The sequence below is a fragment of the Rhincodon typus genome, chromosome 6 (assembly GCF_021869965.1).
Source record: "Rhincodon typus isolate 14 chromosome 6, sRhiTyp1.1, whole genome shotgun sequence".
Taxonomy (NCBI): domain Eukaryota; kingdom Metazoa; phylum Chordata; class Chondrichthyes; order Orectolobiformes; family Rhincodontidae; genus Rhincodon; species Rhincodon typus.
In genome coordinates, this window is record NC_063337.1 from 64658542 (window position 1) to 64683006 (window position 24465).

General features: G+C 41.8%; 1 protein-coding gene across 1 annotated transcript in view; it reads right to left on the bottom strand.

Moving 5' to 3' along the window:
- LOC125483381 (dTDP-D-glucose 4,6-dehydratase-like) overlaps positions 1-24465 on the bottom strand; it is a 96921-nt gene that overhangs the window by 10385 nt on the left and 62071 nt on the right. The window contains exons 6-7 of the mRNA XM_048598399.1: positions 17773-17953; positions 10912-10970 (exon numbers count right to left, since the gene is read on the bottom strand). Of these exons, the coding sequence (XP_048454356.1) occupies positions 10912-10970; positions 17773-17953 (240 nt within the window). The remainder of the gene's footprint in view (positions 1-10911; positions 10971-17772; positions 17954-24465) is intronic.

Consider the following 24465-nt stretch of genomic DNA (forward strand, 5'->3'; position numbering starts at 1 on the left):
ACATTGCAACAAAAATCAAATTCTTAAAGGCAAACTTACAAATTTAAATTAAAATTTAATTGTGGGGCTGTTAATTTCGCTTCAGCTCCTGTGAAGCCCTAAGGACCTCAAGCATAATTTGTCCCTTTATAAATGTTCTCTGCACTTTAAGATGTTCTTTGCCTCTGAATCTTAATCACATAAATAACATACAATAGACATCTAGTTGTGTATTTGTTCTTCTATAACCATTTAGATTGTTCTTGTCAAATTAATTTGTAATGCCCTTACTGTCTTGTCAACATGTAATGCCTCAAAATTATCTGTATTAAAATTCTAAATGATATATCCATTCTGATATAGTAATCAATATTAAAGATATAATGAATGTCTTATAAAGACATGGTAACAGAATATTTGGAAACTATTAATAGGATTAAACAAAGTCAGCAGGGATTCGTGAAGCGGAAATTATGCTTAACTAATTATGCTTCACTATGTACTGGCATAGATTGACAACTTGTTCACTAATGTCCCTCACAGGAGGAAATCTGCCATCCTTACCTAATCTGGCCAACATCTGACTCTAGTTGACTCTCAATTGCCCTCTGAAATAGCCTAGCAAGCCACTCAATTGTATAAATTACTACAAAGTCTCAGGAAAGCAAAGAAAGAGATGGACCACCTGGCATTGAACTAGGCTCTGGAAAAGACAATGTCAGAAACTGCCCTGTTGACCCTGCAAAGTCCTCCTCAGAATATCTGGGGACCAGTGCCAAAATTGGGAGATGATCACACAGACTAGTCAAGCAACTTGGTCATACTCATGGAATCAGACAATGTCCAGACACCATCATCACCATCCCTGGATATGTCCTGTTCCACCAGCAGGACACACCCAGCAGAGGTGGTGGTGCAGTAGTATACAGTCGATAGGCAGTTGCTCTGGGAGTCCTCAACATTGTCTTTGGACCCCGTAGAGTCTCATGTCTTCAGGTTAAGCATGGGCAAGGAAACCTCATGTTGATTACCATGTGCCAGAGGAGTCACATTACTGGGAGTGCATTATAGTCTCCCAAAGACCCACAGCAGAACTCCACAACAAAGCTGAGCCTTCGCCAAGTGGCTAAAAAGTTCTTCAGGATCTGGGTTGGCAAGCCATTGTATTGTTACTGATATGCGGACTCAAGACAGCAAAGGAGTCCTATAAGGCCTGACTTCAGTAAGAAAACTCGTAGGCCAGTACCCTGGAGAGTGCACACCTGGAAAGGTCCCAAACATGTGGGTTGGAACAATAAAATTGCTTGGTGACATCCAAACTAGAACCGATTAAAATTAATGTTTAGTAAAATGGTCACCCAGCTCCCAAGGATGTCGAGATGTGGAGATGCCGGTGTTGGACTTGGGTGGAACAAGGCCAGAAATCAACGACACCAGGTTATAGTCCAAAAGGTTTATTTGAAAACACAAGCTTTCGGAGCCTCACTCCTTCTTCAGGTGTTTGTGACAGAGGTAGTATCAGACACAGAATTTATAAGTAAAAGATCAAATGATCAGGATGTATTAAACAAACCTAAGATTCTGTTAAATCTTTAATCAGTTAGAAGGTTTTAACTGATTAATATGTATATGTAAATCCCTGAATTCTTTTCAAGTCCCAGTCCTGACAGAATTAAAGGTTTTATTTCTGTAAAAAAGAGGTGACATTTTAGGTCAGACAATGCGTTTTAGGAGTGAGGCCTTGTCTAAAATCTGTTTGTGTTTTGGTTTGGAGTCAGACTGGTTTTATTTCTAAAATAGGAATGTGTAAAACGTTACATTGATTGACTGTGTATAAATTGTGTGCTTTTTGAACAAAATAGAAGGTATCTGCAAATACAAATTCACCCCCTAGATTCACATGTGTGTGTGTGTGTGAGTGTGAGGGAGAGAGAGAGAGTGAGTTTGTGTGTGTATCTGTGGTTGAAGAACCTGTCTTTAACAGGATTCGCTTGGGTCTCCAACCCTTAAGTTTACCCAAGACCTCAGCCAAACTGATAACATACACAGGGGAACCATCACAAATTAAGGGTATGACTTTGGTTCTGGTTTCCTATGACAAACAGTTGGTGCAGATTCCACTGGTGGTAGTAAGAGGCTTGGGTAGAATTAATTCAGAAAGATTCACCGAGATTAGCTCAATATTTTTCGATTAGAAAATGGCTGCCTCAGTGAAGTCCTAGTGAAATACCCAGGATGAGTTCAGGAAGGGCTTAAGACTATCAAAGGGGCCAAAGTCAATTCACATGTTGACCAGCAATTCCACAATTTTGCAAGGCCCATCCAGTGCCATGCAGGCAAAAGTGGAGGCAGAAATCAGGAGGCTGGAGAGTGAATTAATCATCAAGTCAGTGCAGTTTGCAGAATGGGCAACACCAAATGTACTGATTATGAAGCCTGACAGCTCAGCTTGCCTTTGTGGGGATTTTAAGCAAATGGTGAACTGCTTCACGCAGCTGGATAAATACTCAAACCCTCACATAGAGGACTTGTTCGCAAATTTGGTAGGGGGGCTGTCCTTTATGAAGCTAGGCATGAGCCATGCCTACCTGCAATTGCGACTGGAAGAGAAGTCCCAGAAGTACACCACAATTAACACCCTTAAGGGTTCATACGAAAAGTAAGACTGCCATTTGGAGTATCTTCAGGCTGCTCCCTTTTCCATGGAGAATACTTTACAAGGCCTACCCCAGGTTGCCATTTATCTGAATGACATACTAATAACCAAGAAGTCCAGTAAAGAGCAATTGGAGAACTTGGAAATAATGCTTAAACATTTCTCCCAGGGAAGCATATGGTTAGAAGGGAAAAATGTGTGTTCAAGGTGCCCCAAGTGACCTACTAGGGTTATGGAGTCCACAAAACTAGATTACACCCATTGGTAGATAAAGTGAGGGCGATCAAAGGAGCCCTGGCTCCACGTCTGTACCGGAGCTTAGGTCTTTCCTTGGGTTAGTGAATTATTATGGAAAATTCATATGTAACCTGGTCTCCATCTTGGCACCCTTACAGCTACTATTGAGAAAGGGTCGGTCTTAGAAATGGCCACGTAGCCAAGAACTAGCCTTTAGGGAAGTGAAAAAGCATTTATTGTCATCTAAGGTGTTGGTTCACTACGATCCGAAGCGAGAGGTAGTGCTGACATGTGATCCCTCCCCATATGGTATCGGGATAGTGTTGGCTCACCAGTGGACCAGAGAGGAATGCCCAATTGCGTATGCTTCCATGACTTGGTCGATGCTGATCGCAAATATGCACAGATAGAGAAGGAAAGTTTAGTGGTCATCTTTGGTGTGAGCAAGTTCCACCAGTACCTTTATGGATGAAAATTTGTCATAATAACAGATCACAAGCCCCTGCTAGCGCTACTGAAGGGAGACAAGGCAGTGCCACCCATAACTTCTGGTCGAATTGATTGGTGATCCCTTATTCTCAGTGTGCACTAGTTAGAACACTTTCCAAGAAGTCAAATGGCTAATGTGGATGCCCTGAGCTGCCTCCCACTGGCAGATACTCCACTGGTGGTGCCTCCCCAGAACAGTCCGTTTGGTTTTAAACTTCCTGAACACCCTTCCAGTCACCGCTGACAATATCCGACTGTGGACACAAGAAGATTTTGTCTTAGTAAAACTAACATAGCTGGTGGTAATGGGGGAAACAGAAAGGCCTTTGCAACCACGATTGAAACTTTTCTGGACCCGGCAAGACCAAGAGGACAGCATATTATTATGCGGAACAAAGGTGAGTAAAGGTCACTGCCAGATACTGACTGAACTCCACCAGGGTCATTAAGGGGTTTCCACCAGGGTGTCTGGTGGCTAAAGTTGAATGCCAACATAGCTGCATTGGTTGGGCAGTGCCCAGAGTGCCAACAAGGACAAAAATTGCTGCCAGCAGCACCCCCACGTTGTGGGATTGGCCAGATAAACCCTGGACTCAGTTGCATGTCGACTACACCAGGCCTTTCATGGGTTCAATGTTCCTGGTCATTGTGGACACCCATTCAAAGTGGTTGGATATGCATAAAGTTCATTCAGCAAACTCAGGGATGATGACTGAGAAGGTGTGAGCATCATTCGGGATACATGTACTCCTGGAAGTATTGGCCATGGACAATGGGATGTCATTTACCAGCAGGGAATTTGAATGTTTACTAAAGTCAAATGGCATTTGGCACATCAGGACAGCTCCATACCATCCATTGTCCAATGGTCTAGCAGAAAGAGCAGTCCAAATGTTGAAGGCAGGCTTAAAGAAGCAGTCTACAGCATCACTTGAGACCAAACTGTCCCAGTTCTTGTTTGATTATAGGACCACCCCTCATGCAACAACAGGGATAGCTCCAGCAGAGTTGCTGTTGAGAAGACTCTGCAGCAGATTAAACCTGACATATCCAGACCTGGGAGGGGAGGGTAAAGCAGCAGCAGGAACGTCAATGTTGGCCACATGCCTCTTCTAAGTGAGAGTGACAATTTAATTCAGGATACAAAGTCTGGTGTCAAAACCATGGAAATGTCCTTGTATGGGTACAAAGCGAGATCAATACGAGGTTAGGTCCCATGATTTACAAAGTTTGGGTTGATGAGTAGTCCTGAATAAACATGTGGATCACCTGAAAGCTGTTACCTTGCAAACGGGGAAGGAGAAAAACGTACCTGGCCCCTCAGAACAGCCAGAAGGCCTGTCAGAAACTGTAGGTTCTCCCCCGTGTCTAGTTTTGAGGAAACATCAGAGTCCAAGATGGATGTAGCCTCAATAGCATTACTGCAGGAAGAAGAGAAAGAAACTCTACCGAGATGCTCTGGATGCAGGAGACAGGCTACGGTCCGGTACATGTCGCCCATGTCAGAGTCAAAGTCATAGGAACTGGACCTGAGTGAAAATATCACAGGAAAAGCTACAAAAGAAAGACATCTCAGAACTAAGTGGGGGAAAGATGTAGTGATTGGAACCAGTTACAGCTTGTTAACTATGAGATCCTTGGTTGGGGTTATTAACCTGGGCCAATCAGGAAGCCCTGGCTGACCAATATTAACAAGGAATTAGAATCTTCTCAGTTCAGGGGATTGACTCTGAGCTGGTTGGCCACAGCCAATGTACTGTGAACTAGCAAATCAAGGGTGATTTGGTGATGGGATACTGGCCTCTGTGCAATTATTTCAGCAAGTTTGCAGACAACATCAAGATTGCTCGGATGGGTTAATAGTGAAGCAGATGGTTGTGGGATAAAGGGAGAGATAGATGGATGGGCTGAGCAGTGACAGATGGTATTTAACCCTGTTAAGTGCGAGGTGATGTATTTTGGAAGAAGAAACAAGATGAGGGAGTATTTAATGAATGATAGGTCACTGGGGAGCTCAGAGGAACAGAGGAATCTTGGATTAAGTATTCACAGATTGGTGAAGTCAGCAGAGCACATGATTGGATAATTAAGAAGACATATAGGACACTTGCTTTCTTTAGTCATGGCCTAGAGTATAAGAGCAAGGAGATAATGTTGGAATTGTACAGAATTGGATTTGAGTTGATTTGATTTGATTTATTGTCACGTGTAGCTAAGTACAGTGAAAAGCTTTGTTTGCAAGCAGATCATAGTAATCAAGGACATATAGGTCATAGGGTGAAAAAAATACTTGGACAGAGTAAGGCATACGGGTTACACGCACAGGATGTACGTAAGATCAACATTAACGAGATCAAAATTATTTGAAGTTAGACAGTCCATTCATCAGTCTAATAATGGCAAGGAAGAAGCTGTTCTTGAACATGCTGGTGCATGTGTTCATGCTTCTGTACCTTCTGCCTGAAGAGGTTGTAGGAGAGCATTACCATGGTGGGATGGGTCTTTAATAATGTTGGCAGCCTTTCCAAGACAACAAGATGTGTAAATGGAGTCCATCGATGGGAGGTTGGCTTCCATGATGGTCTGGGCTGTGCACACCACCTTCTGCAGTTTCTTACGGTTCTGGTAGTTGCCGTACCAGGTCATTATGCAACCAGACAGTATGCTTTCCGTGGCGTATCTATAAAAGTTGGTGAGGGTCCTTACAAACATGCCAAATTTGCTAAGCTGCCTGAGGAAGAAGGGGTGTTGTTGCGCTGGTTAGGCAACAGCTGGAGTTCTGGTCACCTTACTGTAGGAATGATGTGATTGCACTTGAGAGGTACGGGGAAGTTCACCAGGATGTTGCCTGGGATGGAGCAACTGAGCTATAAGGAGACACTAGATTGGCTTGCACTATTTTCTTCAGTGCAGAGAAGGCTGAGGGGAGACATGATTGAGGCGTATACAATTATGAAGGGTATGAATAGGGACAGCTGTTCCTCCTGTTTGAGAGGTCAATAATGAGGCATAGTTTTAGGGTAAAGAGCAGGAGATTCAGAGGGGATTTGAGAAAAAGCTTTTTCACTCAGAGGGTGGTGGGAATCTGAAATGCAATGCCTGGGATGGTAGTGGAGGCTGGAAACCTTACAACATTTAAAAAAAAATTTGAAATAACATTACATTTTAGGGTATGGGAAAGTGTAAAAAATTGGGATTAGAAAGCCTTTAGTGGTAGTTATTGTCAATGCAGACTTGATGGGCTGAAGACCCATTTCTGCCCTGTATGACTCTATGACATACTGTACTCTTTGCTGATGAATCAGTACTCCTCCATGTTGAACACTTGGAGGAAGCACTGAGGGTGGCAAGGTGAAAAATGCATTCTGGGTGGTGGATTTCAATATCCACCACCACCAACAGTGGCTCGGCAGCAGCAATACTGATCAAGCTGATTGGGTCCTAAAGGACATTGCTTCTGGAGGCGGTGAAGAAACCAACAAGAGCAAGAAACATACTTGAACTCATGCTTACTATTCTACTGGCTGCTAATTCATGACAGTATCAGTAAGAATGACCACTGCACAGTCCTTATGGAGACAAAGTCCTGCCTACATATTGTGAACACCCTCCATCCTGTTGTGTGGCATTATCATCATGCTAAAAGGAACAGACTTCGAAGAGATCTATCAACTCAAAATTGTGCATCCATGAGGCAATGTGGGTCATTCAACAGCAGCAGAACTCCAACACAATCTGCAATCTATGGCCTGGAATATCCCCCATCAAGCCAGGGGATCAACCATGGCTCTTTGGAGAGTCCAGGGGGGCATGCTAGGAAATGCACCAGGCATACATAAAAATGAAAACGGAAAGATCTGCTGATGCTGTAAATCGGGAGCAAAACATCAGTTCTGAGGAAGGGTCACCGGACCCGAAACATTAACTTTGTTTTTTCCCTCACAGATGCTGCCAGACCTGCTGAGCTTTTCCATACATAAAAAATGAAGTGAAATTGTGGTGAAGCCACCAAACAGGGCTACTTTTAAGGTCTCAAATTTTCCACATTCAGTTGTGATTAAATATGTCACTGGAGTAGGAGGAGGCTCCACAAATATTCCCATCCTCGATGATGAAAAAGACCAACACATCAGTGTACAAGGTAAGGCCTAAGCATTCACGTCAGTCTTCAGCCAAAAGTATCAAGTGAACGAAAAATCTCGACCTCCTCCAGTGGTCCCCAGTGGTCACAGATAACAGTCTTCAGCCAATTCAATTATCTCCATGTGATATCAAGAAATGGTTGGAGGGACTGGCTGCTGCAAACAGTAGTGAAGACTTGTGCTCCAGAACTTGCTGCTTCCCAAGCCAAACTAATACAATTACAATACTGATATCTACCCAATAACATGTAAAATTGACCAGGTATGTGCAAAAAAAAGGCAAATTGCAGCCACATCAGTCTAATTTTGATCATCAGCAAAGTACTGCAAGGTGTCATCAACAACAAAAGAAATTGCTGGAAAAACTCATCAGGTCTGACAACATTTGTGGACAGAAAAGAGAGTTAACGTTTCAGGTCCAGTGACCTTTCTTCAGCCTGTTCTAAAGAAATTTCACTGGACATGAAACATTAACTCTGCTTTCTATCCACAGATGCTGCCAGACCTTACAAGTTTTTCCAACAATTTCTGTTTTTGTTTCTGATTTCCAGTATTGGCAGTTCTTCAGTTTGTTTTTGAAGGCGTTTTTGATTTGATCTGATTCGATTTGATTTATTGTCACATGTACATAAGTACAGTGAAAAGCTCTGTTTACAAGCAGTACAGGCAGTCATAGTAATCAAGAACATACAGATCCGGTGTGAAAAAAAACTTGACAGAATGAGGCATACAGGTTACTTCACTCAAGCAGACACAAAAACAGAAATTGCTGGAAAAGCTCAGCAGGTCTGGCAGCATCTGTGGAGAGAAATCAGAGTTAACATTTCAGGTCCAGTGACCCTTCCTCAGACCCTGCTCAGTAAAACCTTGCTCAGTGATGCCCGGTTTGGGTTCTGCCAGGACCACTCAGCTCCTGACCTCGTTCCGGCCTTGGTTCAAACATAGACAAAACAGCTGAATTCCAGAGGTGAGGTGAGAGTGACAGTCCTTGACATCAAGGGCACATTCAACCGAGTATGGCACCAAGGAGCCCTAGCAAAACTGGAATCATGGGAAATTAGGGGCAAACTCGCGCTGGTTGGAGTCATATGTGGTACACATGAAGATGGCTGTGGTTGTTGAGGTCAGTCATCTCAGCTCCAAGCCGTCTCTGCAGGAGCTCCTCAGGGCCTAACAATCTTCAGCAATAACTTTCCCTCCATCATAAGGTCAGAAGTGAGAATATTTGCCAATGTTTACACAGTGCTTAGCACCATTCGCGACTCCTGAGGTACTGAGAGAGAAAGTGGGAATATGACATTGAGAAAGTGAATCAGTCATTATCATATTGAGTGGTAAAGCATGCTCAAAGGGCTGAAGGGCCAACACTGGACCAAGCTTTTATATGTTTATTTCTTTGAAACTTGTAAGCCATTTAGTTGTGAAAGTGATTTTTTTCCTTCTAATATTTTAGCCTAAGAGACTAAATTACTTAGCATTTAATACTAAATATTCTCATAGAATCCCTACAATGTGGAAACAGGCCCTTCGTCCCAACAAGTCCACACTGGCACACAGAGCATCCCAACCAGACCCGTTCCCCTAATCTAGTCATCCCTGAACACTATGGACAATTTAGCATGGCCAATCCACCTAGCCCGCACATCTTTGCATTGTGAGAGGAAACCAGAGCACCCGAAGGAAATCCCACCCAGACAGTCACCAGTGAGCGGAATCGAACCCAGGTCCTTGGCGATGTGAGGCAGCGGTGCTAACCACTGAGTCACTGCGTCGCCCACTACTTCATTAATTTTTTTTTTTAATGTTTAAAACTTCTTCACGATTGCTACTTTCCACAACATTGGCATCATGAACAAATCTCAAATTATTTTATTCCAAACTGAAAATTGTGATCTAAATTTAAATTGTAAGCAATAGTGGTCTCCCTCTGATTCCCATCTTCTGTGGCTCTCCGGAGCTATCCAGAAACCAATTAGTTATCCGTTCTGCTATTAGTCCTGACTTCTCAAGCTCTGATCTTATTCAGTAAGCAATTATGTGACCCCTCATGCCAGAATGCCTCTGGAAATATTATCTTCACTTTGCTTTTTCTGTCTCCACTTAAAAATGCATTTAGGTAAGTCAAACATAACCCTTTTGAAATCTGTGTTGATTATTCATTATCATAGTTTTAATTTTGACCTGGATTTTTCTTTCTTCTTTAGTAGGGATTCCACTATTTTCCTAACACCAACATTAAATTGTCTGATCTTCAGTTCCTTGGGCAAGGTCTATTTTTCATTTAAATGTAGGTATTATTTTAGCTATCTAATAATATTACATCTTTCTTGCATGAATTTTTAAGTAACTATAATACTCCCTCTGCTACATCTTCTTTCAATGCTCTGCCAATTGATCTGTCAGTAGGTTCTGATGAAAAGTAATTAAATATAATTACTACTTCAGTAAGTCTATAGTTTTATCCTGACCATTCTTTGGTCCACCATTTCTTCCTATTTCAACCTCAACTTTCCCTTTTGTTTATCTACCTCAAAGTATTTTAAAAATTTAATTCATGTGTCTTGACAATTTAATATTGGAATTCTTCTGTGCCTTTTTTTAAACTCCTTTTGCATTACCCTTTGGTCTCAAAAATACTTAATTGTTCTGTTTTTTTGTAGCAGAATTTTTTATTTACCAGGATCTGTTTAAAATTGTGTTACATGTTTCCCATTACCCCTTACCACCACTGCTTACCAATATCATTGTTGTTGTCTGTTTCATTTTTTCAAGTTCTATTGTCAATCCCTCAAAAGCAGGTCTTCTCCAAGCTATTAATTGGATCTTCATCAGAACTTATTTCCTCCTTAAATATTATGTTAAACAGTATTACTTGATATTCCTCCACTTTTATCTCTCTTATTGGCTCTTGTTCATTTCTCATTACATGGAGGATTAGAAAAGAATTCTCTACATTTTGTATGAACTCCATTCCCTTATCCCTGTTATATCTCTTTTCTAGCCTTTGGTTCATCTAGTTCCCATTCAATCATTCTGGTAGTCATGTGATATGATGCTAACAAAGCTGTTGACTGCTCGCAACAATTAATCAGTACACAACAGGCTCAGAAATTACTCAACTCCATCTCAGTGACAGACAGCTTCAGGAACCATAGGCCAACATAAATCACTTGTTCTTCTCAAAGTTATTTAACACTAACACATGCACCATCGCTTATGTGGAGGCCCAACACATTGGATAGATCAACAAATTTAGGTACAGTCATTTTCAAAAAACTCTGCTTGCAATGCAACCAGAATTTACAACAATCGATATATTTCACACATTTGCCAGTGTTTATGTGAAGCTAAAAAGATCAAGTGCTCAAACATTGTAATGGATTATTATTTTCAAACATTAACACTGGCCTGTCACTAACATGTTCAAGCCAAAGTTCTAGCTTAGACTCTGAAGCAGTACCTTTAACCTGGAAATGTAAACACATTTTCAAATCACGCTGAAAAAAGTACAGACAGAAAGCAAATAAATGACATTGTTGCAAATCTGAAACAAGAACAGAAATTGCTGGAAAATTTTAAACAGTTTAACAAGTATCTGTAGAGAACACAGTAAAACTAACAGTTGAGTTTTCAATTATGGGGTTTCATAATAATCCAGCAAATGTTCCACTTTGTCACAATCAGCACATTAACTTATCTGTTAGGAACCCAGAAACTGATAGATGGAAAAATAAGCGTTCATCTGGTTTGCTTTCTACCACTTTGATGGGATGTTGCATCGATAATGGAATAGTTGGCTAATCATAACAATTAATCTCAAAAAAATATTTTAGTTAACACAGATGTGATAAGAAAGCCCCAGTGGTTTTGTAAACATAGGTCCAATGTTACCTGTCCTTCAGTTGTAATGCAATGACTTACATCACTCATATATCAAGCAGCAGCATGATTACGATGACACTGATTCATGTGCAGATGTGCAGAACCGAAAGACATCAATAAAGATTTGCAAAAAAGCAGATTGAATTTTATTCAGAAGTGCATCTGTTTCCTTTTTGTCTTTTCAAATAAACTGTGTTCACATCACTTTCACACCTACTTCAGTTTCAACTGCACCTTTAGTCAAAACTGGTGAGTGCTGATGGATGGCTTCTGATCTTCAGGTACAAAGATGGATTGGAGAAGTCTGAATTGTTTTCCTTGAAGAGAAGGAGATTTCATAAAAGTATTCAAAACTAAGGGGTCTAAGACAGTGTGGGTAAGGGAAAAATGCTTCCATTGATAGAGGGATTGGAAACAAGAGGGCACAGATTTAGGGAAATTGGCAAAAGATGCAATGGTGGCAAGAAGAAAAGCCTTTCCATGTAGCTTGTGGTTAGGACCGAGAATGCAATACTCAACAGTGTGGAGGAGACAGATTTAATCAGGACAGTCAAATGGGACTTGTTATCTGCAGAAGAAAAATGTGCAGAACAATGGGGAGAAGGCAGGGGAGTGAATGAGTTAAACTGCCTCTATGGTGGACTGGTGCAGCCGTAATGAGTCAAATAGTTTTCCTCTGAGCAGTAACAATTCTACAATTCTCTGACAGGCTAGGCTGGACGAGATTTCCTTCTGTAAATAATATCTCCGACCAGATGTGTTTTTATAGTAGTCTGGTAAGTTAGCTTCTTTGTTGCTTGGTAATCACAGATCTGACAGAATCTAACACAGACATACATTCCTTTTCTCGTTGCACAGCAGCAATGAGTTGATGTAAAGAAATTAATTATTATTGATGAATGCTTCTGATTATTCTGGGAGTGCTCAGATGGCCACGTGTATGCATTTGATGGCACTCGACATCTCTGGGAAGAAATGCACAGATGCAAATGCTTGCTTAGTCTGGCGATTATCATCACCACCACCAGAAAAATTCCTGGCAAATTATCTGCCATTATGCATTTATATCCAGATAACTGCAAGACCCTTGGCATATTTCTAGTTGTTTATTACGGATTTACCTCCCTGGAGGAGGCACCGTGGGCGGAAAGGCACAAAACATGCTCTGGGTAAGGGACTTCAAGAGTGGCTCAGCAGCACCACTACTTACCAAGGTGGTTGTAGGAGTGTTATCCCCTGACAGGTGACAAAGACTCAGGAGGCAGGTAGGATTCAGGCAAATGGCAGACTTTGTTCTTATTCAAGCAACAACCAGTTTTAGCAGGAAGAGGGTCAAAGATATTCCCCAAATCTGACCTCGCCATGAAAACCCAGTCGTTCTCTTAATCTATGGCTCAAATCGGAAGAGATATCAATGGCATACTCTGATTTTTTTACACTGAAATATGCACGGTGGCTCAGTGGTTAGCACTGCTGCCTCATAGCGCCAGGGACCCGGGTTCAATTCCGCCCTCAGGTGACTATGTGGAGTTTGCACGTTCTCCTGGTGTCTGTGTGGGTTTCCTCCCATAGTCCAAAGATGTGCATGCTAGGTGGATTGGCCGTGCTAAATTGCCTGTAGTGTTCAGGGATGTGTAGATTAGGTGGATTATAGTGGGGTGGGTCTGGGCCTGGGTGAGATACTTTGAGGTTCAGTGTGGACTTGTTGGGCTAAAGGGCCTGTTTCCACACTGTAGGGATTCTATGATTTTTATACATTTTGTATTAGAATAATTACATACAACATGGTTGTTCCCCATTATTCCACACACCCAATCCTGTGAAACACCTAATCAATGATGGGCATTCCTATGGACAGCCCCGGGTTCCCATGATCTCATGGTGCTTAACACACATTTTAATCTCCAGACTTTAGGATCTTTCTATGCATCCTATTAATTCGCATTCGAAAGCTACTGGTTAAATGCCTTTGGGTCTGTCCCAGATTTGCTTATGTCTAAGGGCTGCTTGAATTCTGTTATTCATTGTATTCCATGTGCTATCTCTATCAAACTTTGTTATTTTACTAATTAATAACCAAAAGAACTGCGGATGCTGTAAATCAAGAACAAAAGAAAGTTGCTGGAAAAGCTCAGCAGGTCTGGCAGCATCTGTGAAGGAGAAAACAGAGTTAACGTTTCAGGTCCGGTTTCGGGTTTGTGTCCTTCCTCCATTCTGAGAAAGGGTCACTGGACCCGAAACGTTAACTCTGTTTTCTCCTTCACAGATGCTGCCAGACCTGCTGAGCTCTTCCAGCAACTTTGTTTTTGTTTTTGTTATTTTACTTATTGTTTCCACTGTCCCAATTATATATGTAAAAAATACAAGACAGTTGGTTTTAACTAATTGCTATAAGATTCATAGCATTAATTTCCCATTATAAAGTTATACTTTTAAACTAATAAATTGCAAACATTATATTTCGTTCAGGATGTGCCAGGCTTTTTTTAGGGATAAGGAAAGCATTTCCTGAGAGTAATTAACTTTCATATCTATGTTTAAATATTTTTCCCCTAATGCTTCTATCATACTTTGGTTTTATCTATGTATCTATAATTATGTTGAAATCTATCTCTACAATTATCTGAAGAATCTTTAACTATAATCTATTTCTTAATATTGTGCATAACTTCAAAGAAACAACTGGTTACTACAAAATAACTTTAGCTGTTGTTTTCATAGCTGCTGAATGAGTTAGGTTGACTGGTTCATGGACTGAGATTTACACCCCTTGTTCTATCTGGCGCTGTTCACCAATGGGACAACATGTTTTCATTAATCAGGCTGGAATCAATCATTTGTCATATTTTAATGAGCTTGTGTCTATCATAGATTCATAGAATCCCTACAGTGTGGAAACAGACCATTTGACCCAACAAGTCCACACCGACCCGCAGAGCATCCCACCTAGGCCCTATAAGCCACCTAATCTACACATTCCTGAACATTTTGGGCAATTTAGCACGGGCAATCCACCTAGCCTGCACATCTTTGGACAATGCAAGGAAACCCATGCAGATGTGGGGAGAATGTGCAAACTCCACACAGATAGTCCCCCAAGGGTGGAATCAAACCCGGGTCCCTGGTGCTGTAGGCAGCAGTGCTGACCACTGAGCCAGCGTGCCACCCAATCTTTAGATACCCTCTTATCAAACAGTCTCAATGATTGCTTGTAGGGCCTCCCATTCACCTTGGAGTAGCCTGGTTCAAAGGTACAATTATGTTTCACTCAAATGTTGGAGCAGGCTGTTTAAATCTATTTAACCCTTGTCGGCCATTTTGTGTCTTTCAAACAGGGGCTGCCCTTACAAATTCCCCCTTTGCCCCTAGGCCAGATTATGTTTGTAGGGACCTACAATCTTTACCTACCATCCCACCAGCATCCACATCCAGAAGATCAACAGATGCCATTTCTGCCACCTCCAGTAAGATGCAACCACCAGACACATATTCGCCTCCCCTCCCTTGTCTGCGTTCCACAGGGACCGCTCCCTCTGGGACAACCTGGTCCACACTTCCTTCAACCCCAACACCCACCCCACAGCCCTACGGTACCTTCCCCTGTAACCGGTGAAGGTGCAACACCTGCCCATTTACCTCCTCCCTCCCCAGTATCCAAGGACCCAAACATACCTTCCAGCTGAAGCAACACTTCACCTGCACTTCCCAGAATATAGTCTACTGCATTCCCTGCTCACAATGTGGTCTCCTCTACATTGGGGAAATGAAGTGTAGACTGGGTGACCTACCTGAACTACCTGTTGCTTGCCACTTTAACGCACCACCCTGTTCCCTGGCCAACACCTCTGTCTCTGGCTTGCTGAGGGGAATGAATAGGATGGATACTCGATATCTTTTTCCTTGAGTGGAAATGTCAAATCCACTAAGATCATCACCAAGATACCATTCCAAGATGGCAGTGGAGTAGACACTACAGCCGGAGCTTGTCCACTCTGTCGGTTACTTTTCATTTTTTTTCTCTCTAATTTTTTTCCCCTTCCTTTCTTTTTCTTCAGCCCAGTACTGAAGCAGGGACAGCAGCCAGCAGGCCAGGAGCAAAGCAGGGATGGCCAAGAGGCCCAGAGTGAAGGTGGCTACTGGTTGGGAACTGGTGGAGCCTGGTCAGACCAAATAGAAGCCCTGAGAGAAAAAATGTAATGTCCTTTTTTAAAAAATATTTATTTCTTATTTTCCTAACATTTGGACATTTGCATCCCTCCCTGAAACCATGCCGTGATACTTTTCTGTCTCAATACCAATTCAGCTAGGTCTGAGGCATTAAAGGGATGGGCCACAGGTGTATCACTGCCTGAGAGTGTATCAGGATGTGTGTGCAGACCCAGCAACTGACATTAATTCTTTTAGTATAAGCATATGACATGTATAAAAATTTGTTGGCATTAAGGTGCCATCTTGCCACTTGCCTGTCAGCATCTGATGGGATCAAAATTAAGAGGACCCCACAGAGGATTAATGTTTTCATGCTTATGCTAGTATCAGTAATATTTTTAATTATGGTTTCCACTGCGCAACCATGCCACATACATTTTCATGCGACCTTAATCTATTCTGGTTGCCGTCCTGGGGTCGACGATCCTGTTCCTGCTGCTGGTAGGTGATCACATGGTGAGGGCCTTTTAAAACTGGCAAGTTGGAGAGATAAGGGAGAGAGAGTGAGAGAGAGAGAGAGAGACAGAAAGACAGAGAGAGGTAGAGAGAGAAAGAAAAAGAATACCAGACAAGCAGGTTGGACTCTTATACTATTAACCCCTGCATACCCTTAGCTGGGTAGGATGTCTCCATTTAGTAATTCCATTTTCATTGATAAGTGCGCTCCTGTTAGCTATTAATATTACTCCATTAGGTCTGTCCCATCGGAGAAACAAGGTCCCCTTGCTTGGGATTATTTTCACCAGGACCTTTGATACTGGGGCTGGCATTTCTGTTTGTCCTGGGCATCCCTCAGACTCCCAGTCCTTAACAAGCAGCTGGTCTTGTGCCTGTCCATTAAGTATGTGTACATGCTTACAGAGGGATTTCATGTAATCTGACTTATCCCTCGCTGTTAGTCTGTCCTGCTCCCTCCGTGATTAGGTCCTGGGGAAGTATCATTGCCTGTCCCTCTGGGCCATCAGAATGGCTGGTAGGGACAGGGTCAATTTAATGCCTTCTCCTATCATTGCTTTGGTCAGAGCATTTTTCAGCATTCTATTCATTCTCTCTACCATACCCGAGCTCTGTGGATTAGGGGTTATGGCATTATTATGGCATTATAAATTTACATGCTTCCTTCAGACACTTGCCTGAGGTGGGTACCTTGGTGTGAGTCTAGTTGTACAGGAGCTTCCCCCCACCCCCACCTCTTCACCAGAGTATTATTTCAGCTGTCAATGTTTTTGCCAGTGAGGTTGCAGTGCAGTCCTTTGTGGGGAAAGCTTCTACCCATCTGCTAAACTGGGTCAACCATGAACAGACAGAATTTCTTATTCTGACTTTGTGGGAGTGGTCCTATAAAGTCTATTTGAATGTGTTCCCATGGCCGGGGCTGATGGCTCATTTTAATTCCCTGTCCTGGTTCTGCCTCTGCACATGCAGTGCACCTCTTGCAAAATTTAGCAATGCCTCTTCCCATTCCCATTTTCTCACAGCTATCATTATCATTCCTGTTCTAGCATTGCTTTTGCTGCACTGTTTGCGTAGTAGTTCCCTCCCTGTTCTGGTGTCTGAATCTTTCTGTGTGCTTTTACTTTACTTACTGCTGCCTCCTTCATCTCAATAGCTGCGGTCACGAGGTCCTTGACTAAGGTCTCGTGCTGAATTACACTACCACTTGAGGTAACATAACTGCATCTTGCCCATGCCATCATGTAGTCATGGACTACACTGAAGGCATATCTACTGACTGTGTAGATGTTAAACCTTTGACCTCTCCCTAACTGTAGGGTGGCAGTAAGTGCTTTTAGTTCAGCTACCTGGGCAGAATGACATCCTTCTACCCTTCATCCTGCTAAAAAGCTCCCCTTTCAAATTTACCATGGCCCACCCTGTCTGGGCCTCACCATCATACTTCCATGCTCCGTTTACAAACATGGATTTCACATCTGGGCCCTCTAATGTTCTTCCTTAACTCAACCCTGTCTCTCTTCTTCCTGCTCCACGAGGGGAGAAACAAGGCCCCCTTGCTTGGGATTATTTCTCTTTCCTGATTCACATGACTTGCTGGGTTCTTTCTATTATCTTTAACCACTTCCATGTGCTTGTCTCCTGGCAATAGTGAGGATTCCCATTTGGATCCGTTTGCCAGCTTCCAGTAGCTGGACTATACTATATGAGGGAATGTAATATTACCTTCCCCAGTCGTATCAAGGGGGAGAATGTCATTAGTGCCCAGGTAGCACGTTTGATGGCGCGAACACACAAGTGTTGCCCCATCATGACTGGATCCATTTTACCTGAGTAGTATCCTACAGGCTGGGGCTTGTCTCTGTGTCTCCGTAACACTACTGCAGATTGATTGCCATTGCTTTCACTGCAAAAGAGATGAAAGGGCTTTTTCAGGTCAGGGAGTCCTAGTGCTGAAGCGGAGACCAGTGTCTGATCTTGACAAAGGCCATCTCCTGCTCAGGTCCCCATCCAGTCTTCGCTGAACTAGCCTGCCCCCTTTCATAAGGTCTTGAAGGGGTCTGGCTAGTTTGCTGCAATTTTCTACAAAGTTCCTGCAGTAATTAAATAGTTTCAAGACTTGTCTTACTCCTTTAATAGTAACTATTCTTTTCTTTCTGGTGGAATGCTATGGCTGCCTTGCATTACTATCTATTGCTACTGGCAACTAACTTGGGATTTCCCTAATTCTGTCTTGGTCCCTGTCCATGCCTACCTCCCCCAGAGGACCAACAGTCCTCTTTTTTGTGTCCTGGTTTTCCACAGTTCTCATATTTAATGATTTTATTGGGACAATTTTTGGCAAAATGTCCTCCCTTATTGCATGCAAAGCATACTCCTCCTTTAGGTGTTTCAGATAGGCTCTCTGTCTGTGTGTGTTCTCTGGAATAACTACTGCTAGTTTCTTATTAGTCCCTTGGTTATTTCCTGCCTCCATAGCCCAATTGTGTACTTTCTTAGTTTGTGTTTGTTTTCTTTCTAATCCTACAGTTCTCTATCCACAGATTACTTCACCCAGTACCAGTAAAACAACATCATACATGGACCCAAAATTTCAAAGAAGATATCCATCCAAAACACATCCATGTCAAGCAGAATGGGCTAATTAGTATTGATCTACTACACAATCAAAAAGGCGATGGGGTATAAACTCTTGCATGAAATTATGTCTTCTGTCGCTCCTCCACCTGCAAGAAAATAAATGTTACACTTTAAAGAAAAACCCACCTCCTCTGTTAAGTTTGCCTTTGCTAATTTGTCTATCAGCTTTTTCAGATTTTAGAAAATACCGTCAGAATTTTGTTCAAAAGAATCGCATTTCCAAGATCCCAAATTTCCCACTATTTGCATACTTTCACGCCATCATACATTTACAATGAGCAAATCTTATCATCCATAATTAAAGATTCACTAATGTGTTAAAACAGTATTTGGAAGTTCACTCTGGCCAGAAAATGAAATTCCAAACATGGTAATTTCTGAAATTAAGTTACCCAAGTCCAAACACAATACAGAGCCAATTCTAAAAGGTAATTTTTTAATCAAGCTTTACGAACCAACTTTTTACATCAACATTTTGTTGCAGACTTCTGCTTTGCACAACGATGTATAGTTCCTTAAACAGACATTACATTAACCACACATATCCCACATTTAAACAGGCACACCACACTTTTCAATCACCATAGATCCCCAAAATACAAACTAACTTCAAAGCATCCTCAGATCTTGAACTCCAGGAACAAAAACACACAAATTGCACAAGACGACATTGAGCAACCAACAAACAAAGGTGCATTCAAATCAGACCACAGAGATAAAACTTTTACAAATTTCTGTGCACTGGCAGAGAGTTGGTTTTTCTCTCTCTCATCCTCATTTATGACCTATTTTAGCTTGTTTCTGTGCCTTTTCTTTTAAACACTGTCTGCAGAATGGACCGGCCTGAACACCAGTGGGACCTTTTTTCCCTTTTCTGCCATTCTCCCAGACTACCTAGCGCCTGTGTCTGAGGTAATCCACTGCTTCTATCTATTGTTTTTTTCTGCCCGAGGATTTCCAACCTCCTATTGATCTTTTAGGCAGCTATCCCCTTTAGCTCCCGAGGATTTCCAACCTCTTAATTGATCTTTTGGGCAGCTATCACCTTTCGCACCCGAGAATTTCCGACCTCTCATTGATCTTTTCTCATGCGTCTTTTGTCCCCGAGGCACTTGCCTCGCTCTTTTTCACATGCTTTCTGTGCCCAAGGCACTTGCCTCATTCTTTTCCCTGTGTTTTTTTGCACCAGAAGCATTTGCCTCACGTTTTACCTAAACGTTTTTGTGCCAGGCACCCCCTACTACTACACCTGTAATTCTGTCGCTCCAGGTAAAAAGTTCGTTTTATGCTCTGGCTTACAGAAGCTCCCACACCAAGTGCCACACTAACTAAAAGGGTGATAAATAAACATATTCACCCAAACCGTAGCCCAAGGTCGTCTGGTTACAAGCAGAGCAGACTGCTTGCAGTGCCATCTGCGCGAGTGTTACCACCGTCCCCCACCCCACAACCGGGGAGAAAGCCTCAGGAGGCAGGCAGGATTCAGGCAAGTGGCAGACTATTCTTATTCAAGCAACAACCAGTTACAGTTACTGCAGTGACAGGATCAAAGATCTTCCCCAAATCTGGCCTTGAGAACCCAGTCGTTCTCTTAATCTACAGATCAGATTGGAAGACAGATCAATGACACACTCTGATTTTTACAGTGAAATACACCATTTTTATACATTTTGTGTTACAATAATCGCATACAGTGTGGTCACTGTGTCCTTCCCCTTTATTCCATACACCCAATCCTGTGAAACACCTCGTCAATGATGGGCATTCCTATGGACAGCCCCAGGTTCCCATGATCTCATGGTGCTTAACAGGCATTGTAATCTCCAGGCTTTAGGATTTTTCTATGCATCCTATGAATTTGCATTCCAAAGTTACTGATTATGCTTCTTCGGGTCTGTTCCAGACTTGCTTATGTCTAAGGACTGCTTGAATTCTGCCATTCATTGTATTCCATGTCCTATCTAACAAATTTTGTTATTTCACTTATTTTTTCCACTGTCCCAATTATAAATATAAAAATACAAACAACAGTTGGTTTTAACTAACTGCTATAAGATTCGTAGTATTAATTTCCCATTATAAAGTTAGTTGTACTTTTTAACTTATAAGTTGCAAACAACCTACTTTGCTCAGGATGTGCCAGGCATCTTTTTGGAGACAAGGAAAGCTTTTCCTGAGACTAGAACATAGAACATAGAACTATACAGCACAGGGACTGGCCCTTCAGCCCATGATGTTGTGCCAAACATGACGCCAAATGAAACTAATCCCTTCTGCCTGCAGAGATGGGGTGAACAATAGAAACTAGCTGGAAGGAGCCAAGAAATGGAATGTTTGAGTACTGACACCTGAGGAGGGTCAAGCTCTCATGGCAAATTGCTGCTGACATCTGTAGCCTCCTTCCTAGCCAATCTGGTGACTATGCACTGCCAACGACTAATAAGACATTTGTCATTGAAGACATGTGCATTTTTTAGCTGCCAACTCTCATTATTCCACTGTAACTCCCAGTGGCTAGAATTCCTGTTCCATGAATGCAGCTAGCAGGATGTGCCAGATCTCTTCAAAGAATTTACTTGCATGGGTAAGGTTTACTCATGTATGCCAGGAGGAGCAGGTAAAGATATTAAGATTTTAAGAGATATGGGAGCAAGTCAATCTTTGATGGTGAGAGATGCGGAGATATTCAGACTATTGCTAGAAAAAATGGTAATATGTGGAATTCATGGCAGAACAAGAAAAGTTCCATTATAGAAAGTGAGGTTGGAGAGTCCGGAGAAAAGTGGTGAAGTTGTGGTAGGAATGATAAAGAAATTCTTGGTTACAGAAATACACTTCATCCTTAGTAATAGATGGATCGCAGGTGGGAGTGATGCGTATTGTGGTGGTAAACCCAGTGGAAAACAAGGCAACTGAGGTGTTACAGGTAAATTCTGGGATTTTACCTGACTGTATGGTAACAAGGTCACAAATCCACAGGTGGAAACAGGAGAAGAAATCAAAGAATAAAGATAAGTAAGTTGAAGTTCAATTTATCAGACATTATGTTTGAGGAAAATACAAGAAGATAAAGTGAATATTTTTAGTTCAAAGAAATTAACTGAATTACAATGGAAAGGTGAAAAACTGAAGCAGTTGTATCAAAAAGTATACATAGAAGAAGAATCTGATTGTATCCCAGAATGTTACAATCTTAAAAATGACATCTTAGTGAGGAAATGGAGACCATCATATATTCAGGTGGATGAGAAATGGGCAGAAGTTCACCAATTTGTATTACTGGTGGCTTATAGAAAGGAGGTAGTACATGAATCACAAATAGGAGGTCATTTGGGAGTAAGGAAAATTCAAGTCGAAATACATAAACATTTTTTACTGGCCTGGATAACATAATGAGGTGTTCAAATTTGCCAGACATATCATATGTATCAAGTAATTGGAAGGCCTTAGACAGTGATAAAACCAGAACCCTTAAAATGCATTCCCGCATTTGAGGAACCTTTTAGAAGCCTTTTAATTGATTCTGTAGGACGCCTACCTAAAACAAAAAGTGGGAATCAATATTTGTTGACCATAATCGATGTGTCCACAAGATTTTCAGAGGCCATTCTATTACACAGTATTACAGCTAAAAGGATTGTATAAAAGTTACTCAAATATTTTACTAGATGATTGATTCATTGATTTATTGTCATATGTACTGACATACAATGAAAAGCTTTTTGTTTACAAGCAGTACAGGCAGATCATAGTAAGCAAAGGATGTACAGATCAAAAAGCCTGAAAGGCATACAGGTTACATTGCACAGGGCGTGTGCTAGGCGAGATCATCGTTAGCAAGATCAATCATTATTTGAGGCTAGAGAGTCCATTCATCAGTCTGACAACGACTGGGAAGAAGCTGGTTTTGAACCTGCTCGTGCATGTTTTCTATGTTCTGTCTGACGTAAGAGGTTGTAGGAGATCATTACTGCGGTGCGAAGGGTCTTTGATGATGTTGGCAGCCTTTCCACAGCAGCTAGCCATGTAAATGGAGTCCATGGATGGAAGGGTGGCTTCTGTGATAGTGTGGGCTGTGCACACCATCTTCTGTAGTTTCTTACAGTCATGGGCAGAGCAGTTGCCATTCCAGGTCATTATGTACCCGGACAGAATGCTTTCAATGGTGCATTTGTAAAGTTGGTGAGACACCTTATGAACATGTCAAATTTCCTGAGCCACCTGAGGAAGAAGAGATGTTGTTATGCCTTCTTGAGTGTCACATCTACATGGGAAGCCCAGGGCAGGTTGTCAGTTATTGTCACACTGAGGAACTTGATGCTCTTCAATCTCTCAATCTCAGTTCCATTATGTAGATGGGGGCGTGTTCTCTGCCTTTCTTTCTGCAGTAAATGATCAGTTCTTTAGTTTTGCGGCATTGAGAGAGATTGTTTTCATTGCACCATGTCACCAAGCCCTCTATCTCCCTTCTGTATTTTGACTTGTCGTTGTTAGATATCTATCCCACTACAGTGGTGTCGTCAGTGAACTTGTAGATGGCATTCATTCGGAATTTGGAAACACAGTCGTAGATATAAAGGGAGTATGGTAGGGGGTTGAGGATGCATCCTTGGAGGGCTCCAGTGTTGAGTGTTATTGTGGAGGAGATGCAGTTACCTAACTTCACTGATTGCAGCTTGTGGGTCAGAAGGCTGAGGATCCAGTTGCAGAGGGTGGACCAAGACTAAGGTGATGGGGCTCTGAGATCAGCCTGGAGGGGATAATGGTGTTGAAGGCGGAACTGTAGTCAATGAGCAGGAGTCTGACATAGGTGTCTTTGATGTCCAGATGTGGACAACCCACAGAGATACAATTGGATCAAGGGTCAAATTTTACATCAAAGTTATTCAAAGAAATTATGGGTAATTTAGGAATAAAACAATTAAAACCCATTGTGTACCATCCAGAATCATAGGGAACATTATAATGTTGGTATCAAACTTTTAAGACCATATTGAGGGCTTGTAGTCAAGACTATCCAAAGGGTTAGGATAAAGGAATTCCATTTGTACTGTTTTGAAGGTGGGTAAAGTATGCATGAATTGGAAGGTAGGAAGCTAAACTATGTGGTTCCTTTAAAAGATTTGTACTTTGCCTGTGCTTAGCAATCTTTAAAAAATGTATGTCTGTGAGCAGAGCTGCCAGTAGAGAGAGCCTTAAAAAGTAAAACAAGTGTATCAAAAAAAAGTCTCACAGGTGGTATGTGAAATAGTCTTGTTTTGATGTAGTGACAACGAATTTGAATTTGGCAAATTAATTTAAAACCAAACACTCAGCAATTCAAAGCCAATTGATTTTAAAAACTGATGGCGTTGGCAGCCTAACCCAATCATATTGTGAGAATTTGTTGCATCATTGGTGGTATTTAAGAAAGTGTTTTTTGACAGTTGGCAGAGAGCCAACTGTCATCTGAAAGAGAGAGAGACAACTGCCACCTGCCAGTGTTAGCACCATTCAGCTGTCAAAGAAAGCCCAACTAATTAATCAAAGGTACCATAGTATTTTAGCTCAAAATTCTCACAGGAGAAATTACAGAGAGAATCTGCAGAAGAAAGGCATTTGTGAAGAGACAGGAAATGACAGAATATTCCAGAAGACAGTCTGTGCAAACATGGAGAGATTAGGCTATAATTTATTGCTTCTTATTAATTGGGTTTATATCAGTTGGACATGGACTTGTCTTTATTTAAATAGCATTCCAGTAGAATTTAGACCAGTTAGGAAGTAATCAGTAGTCTA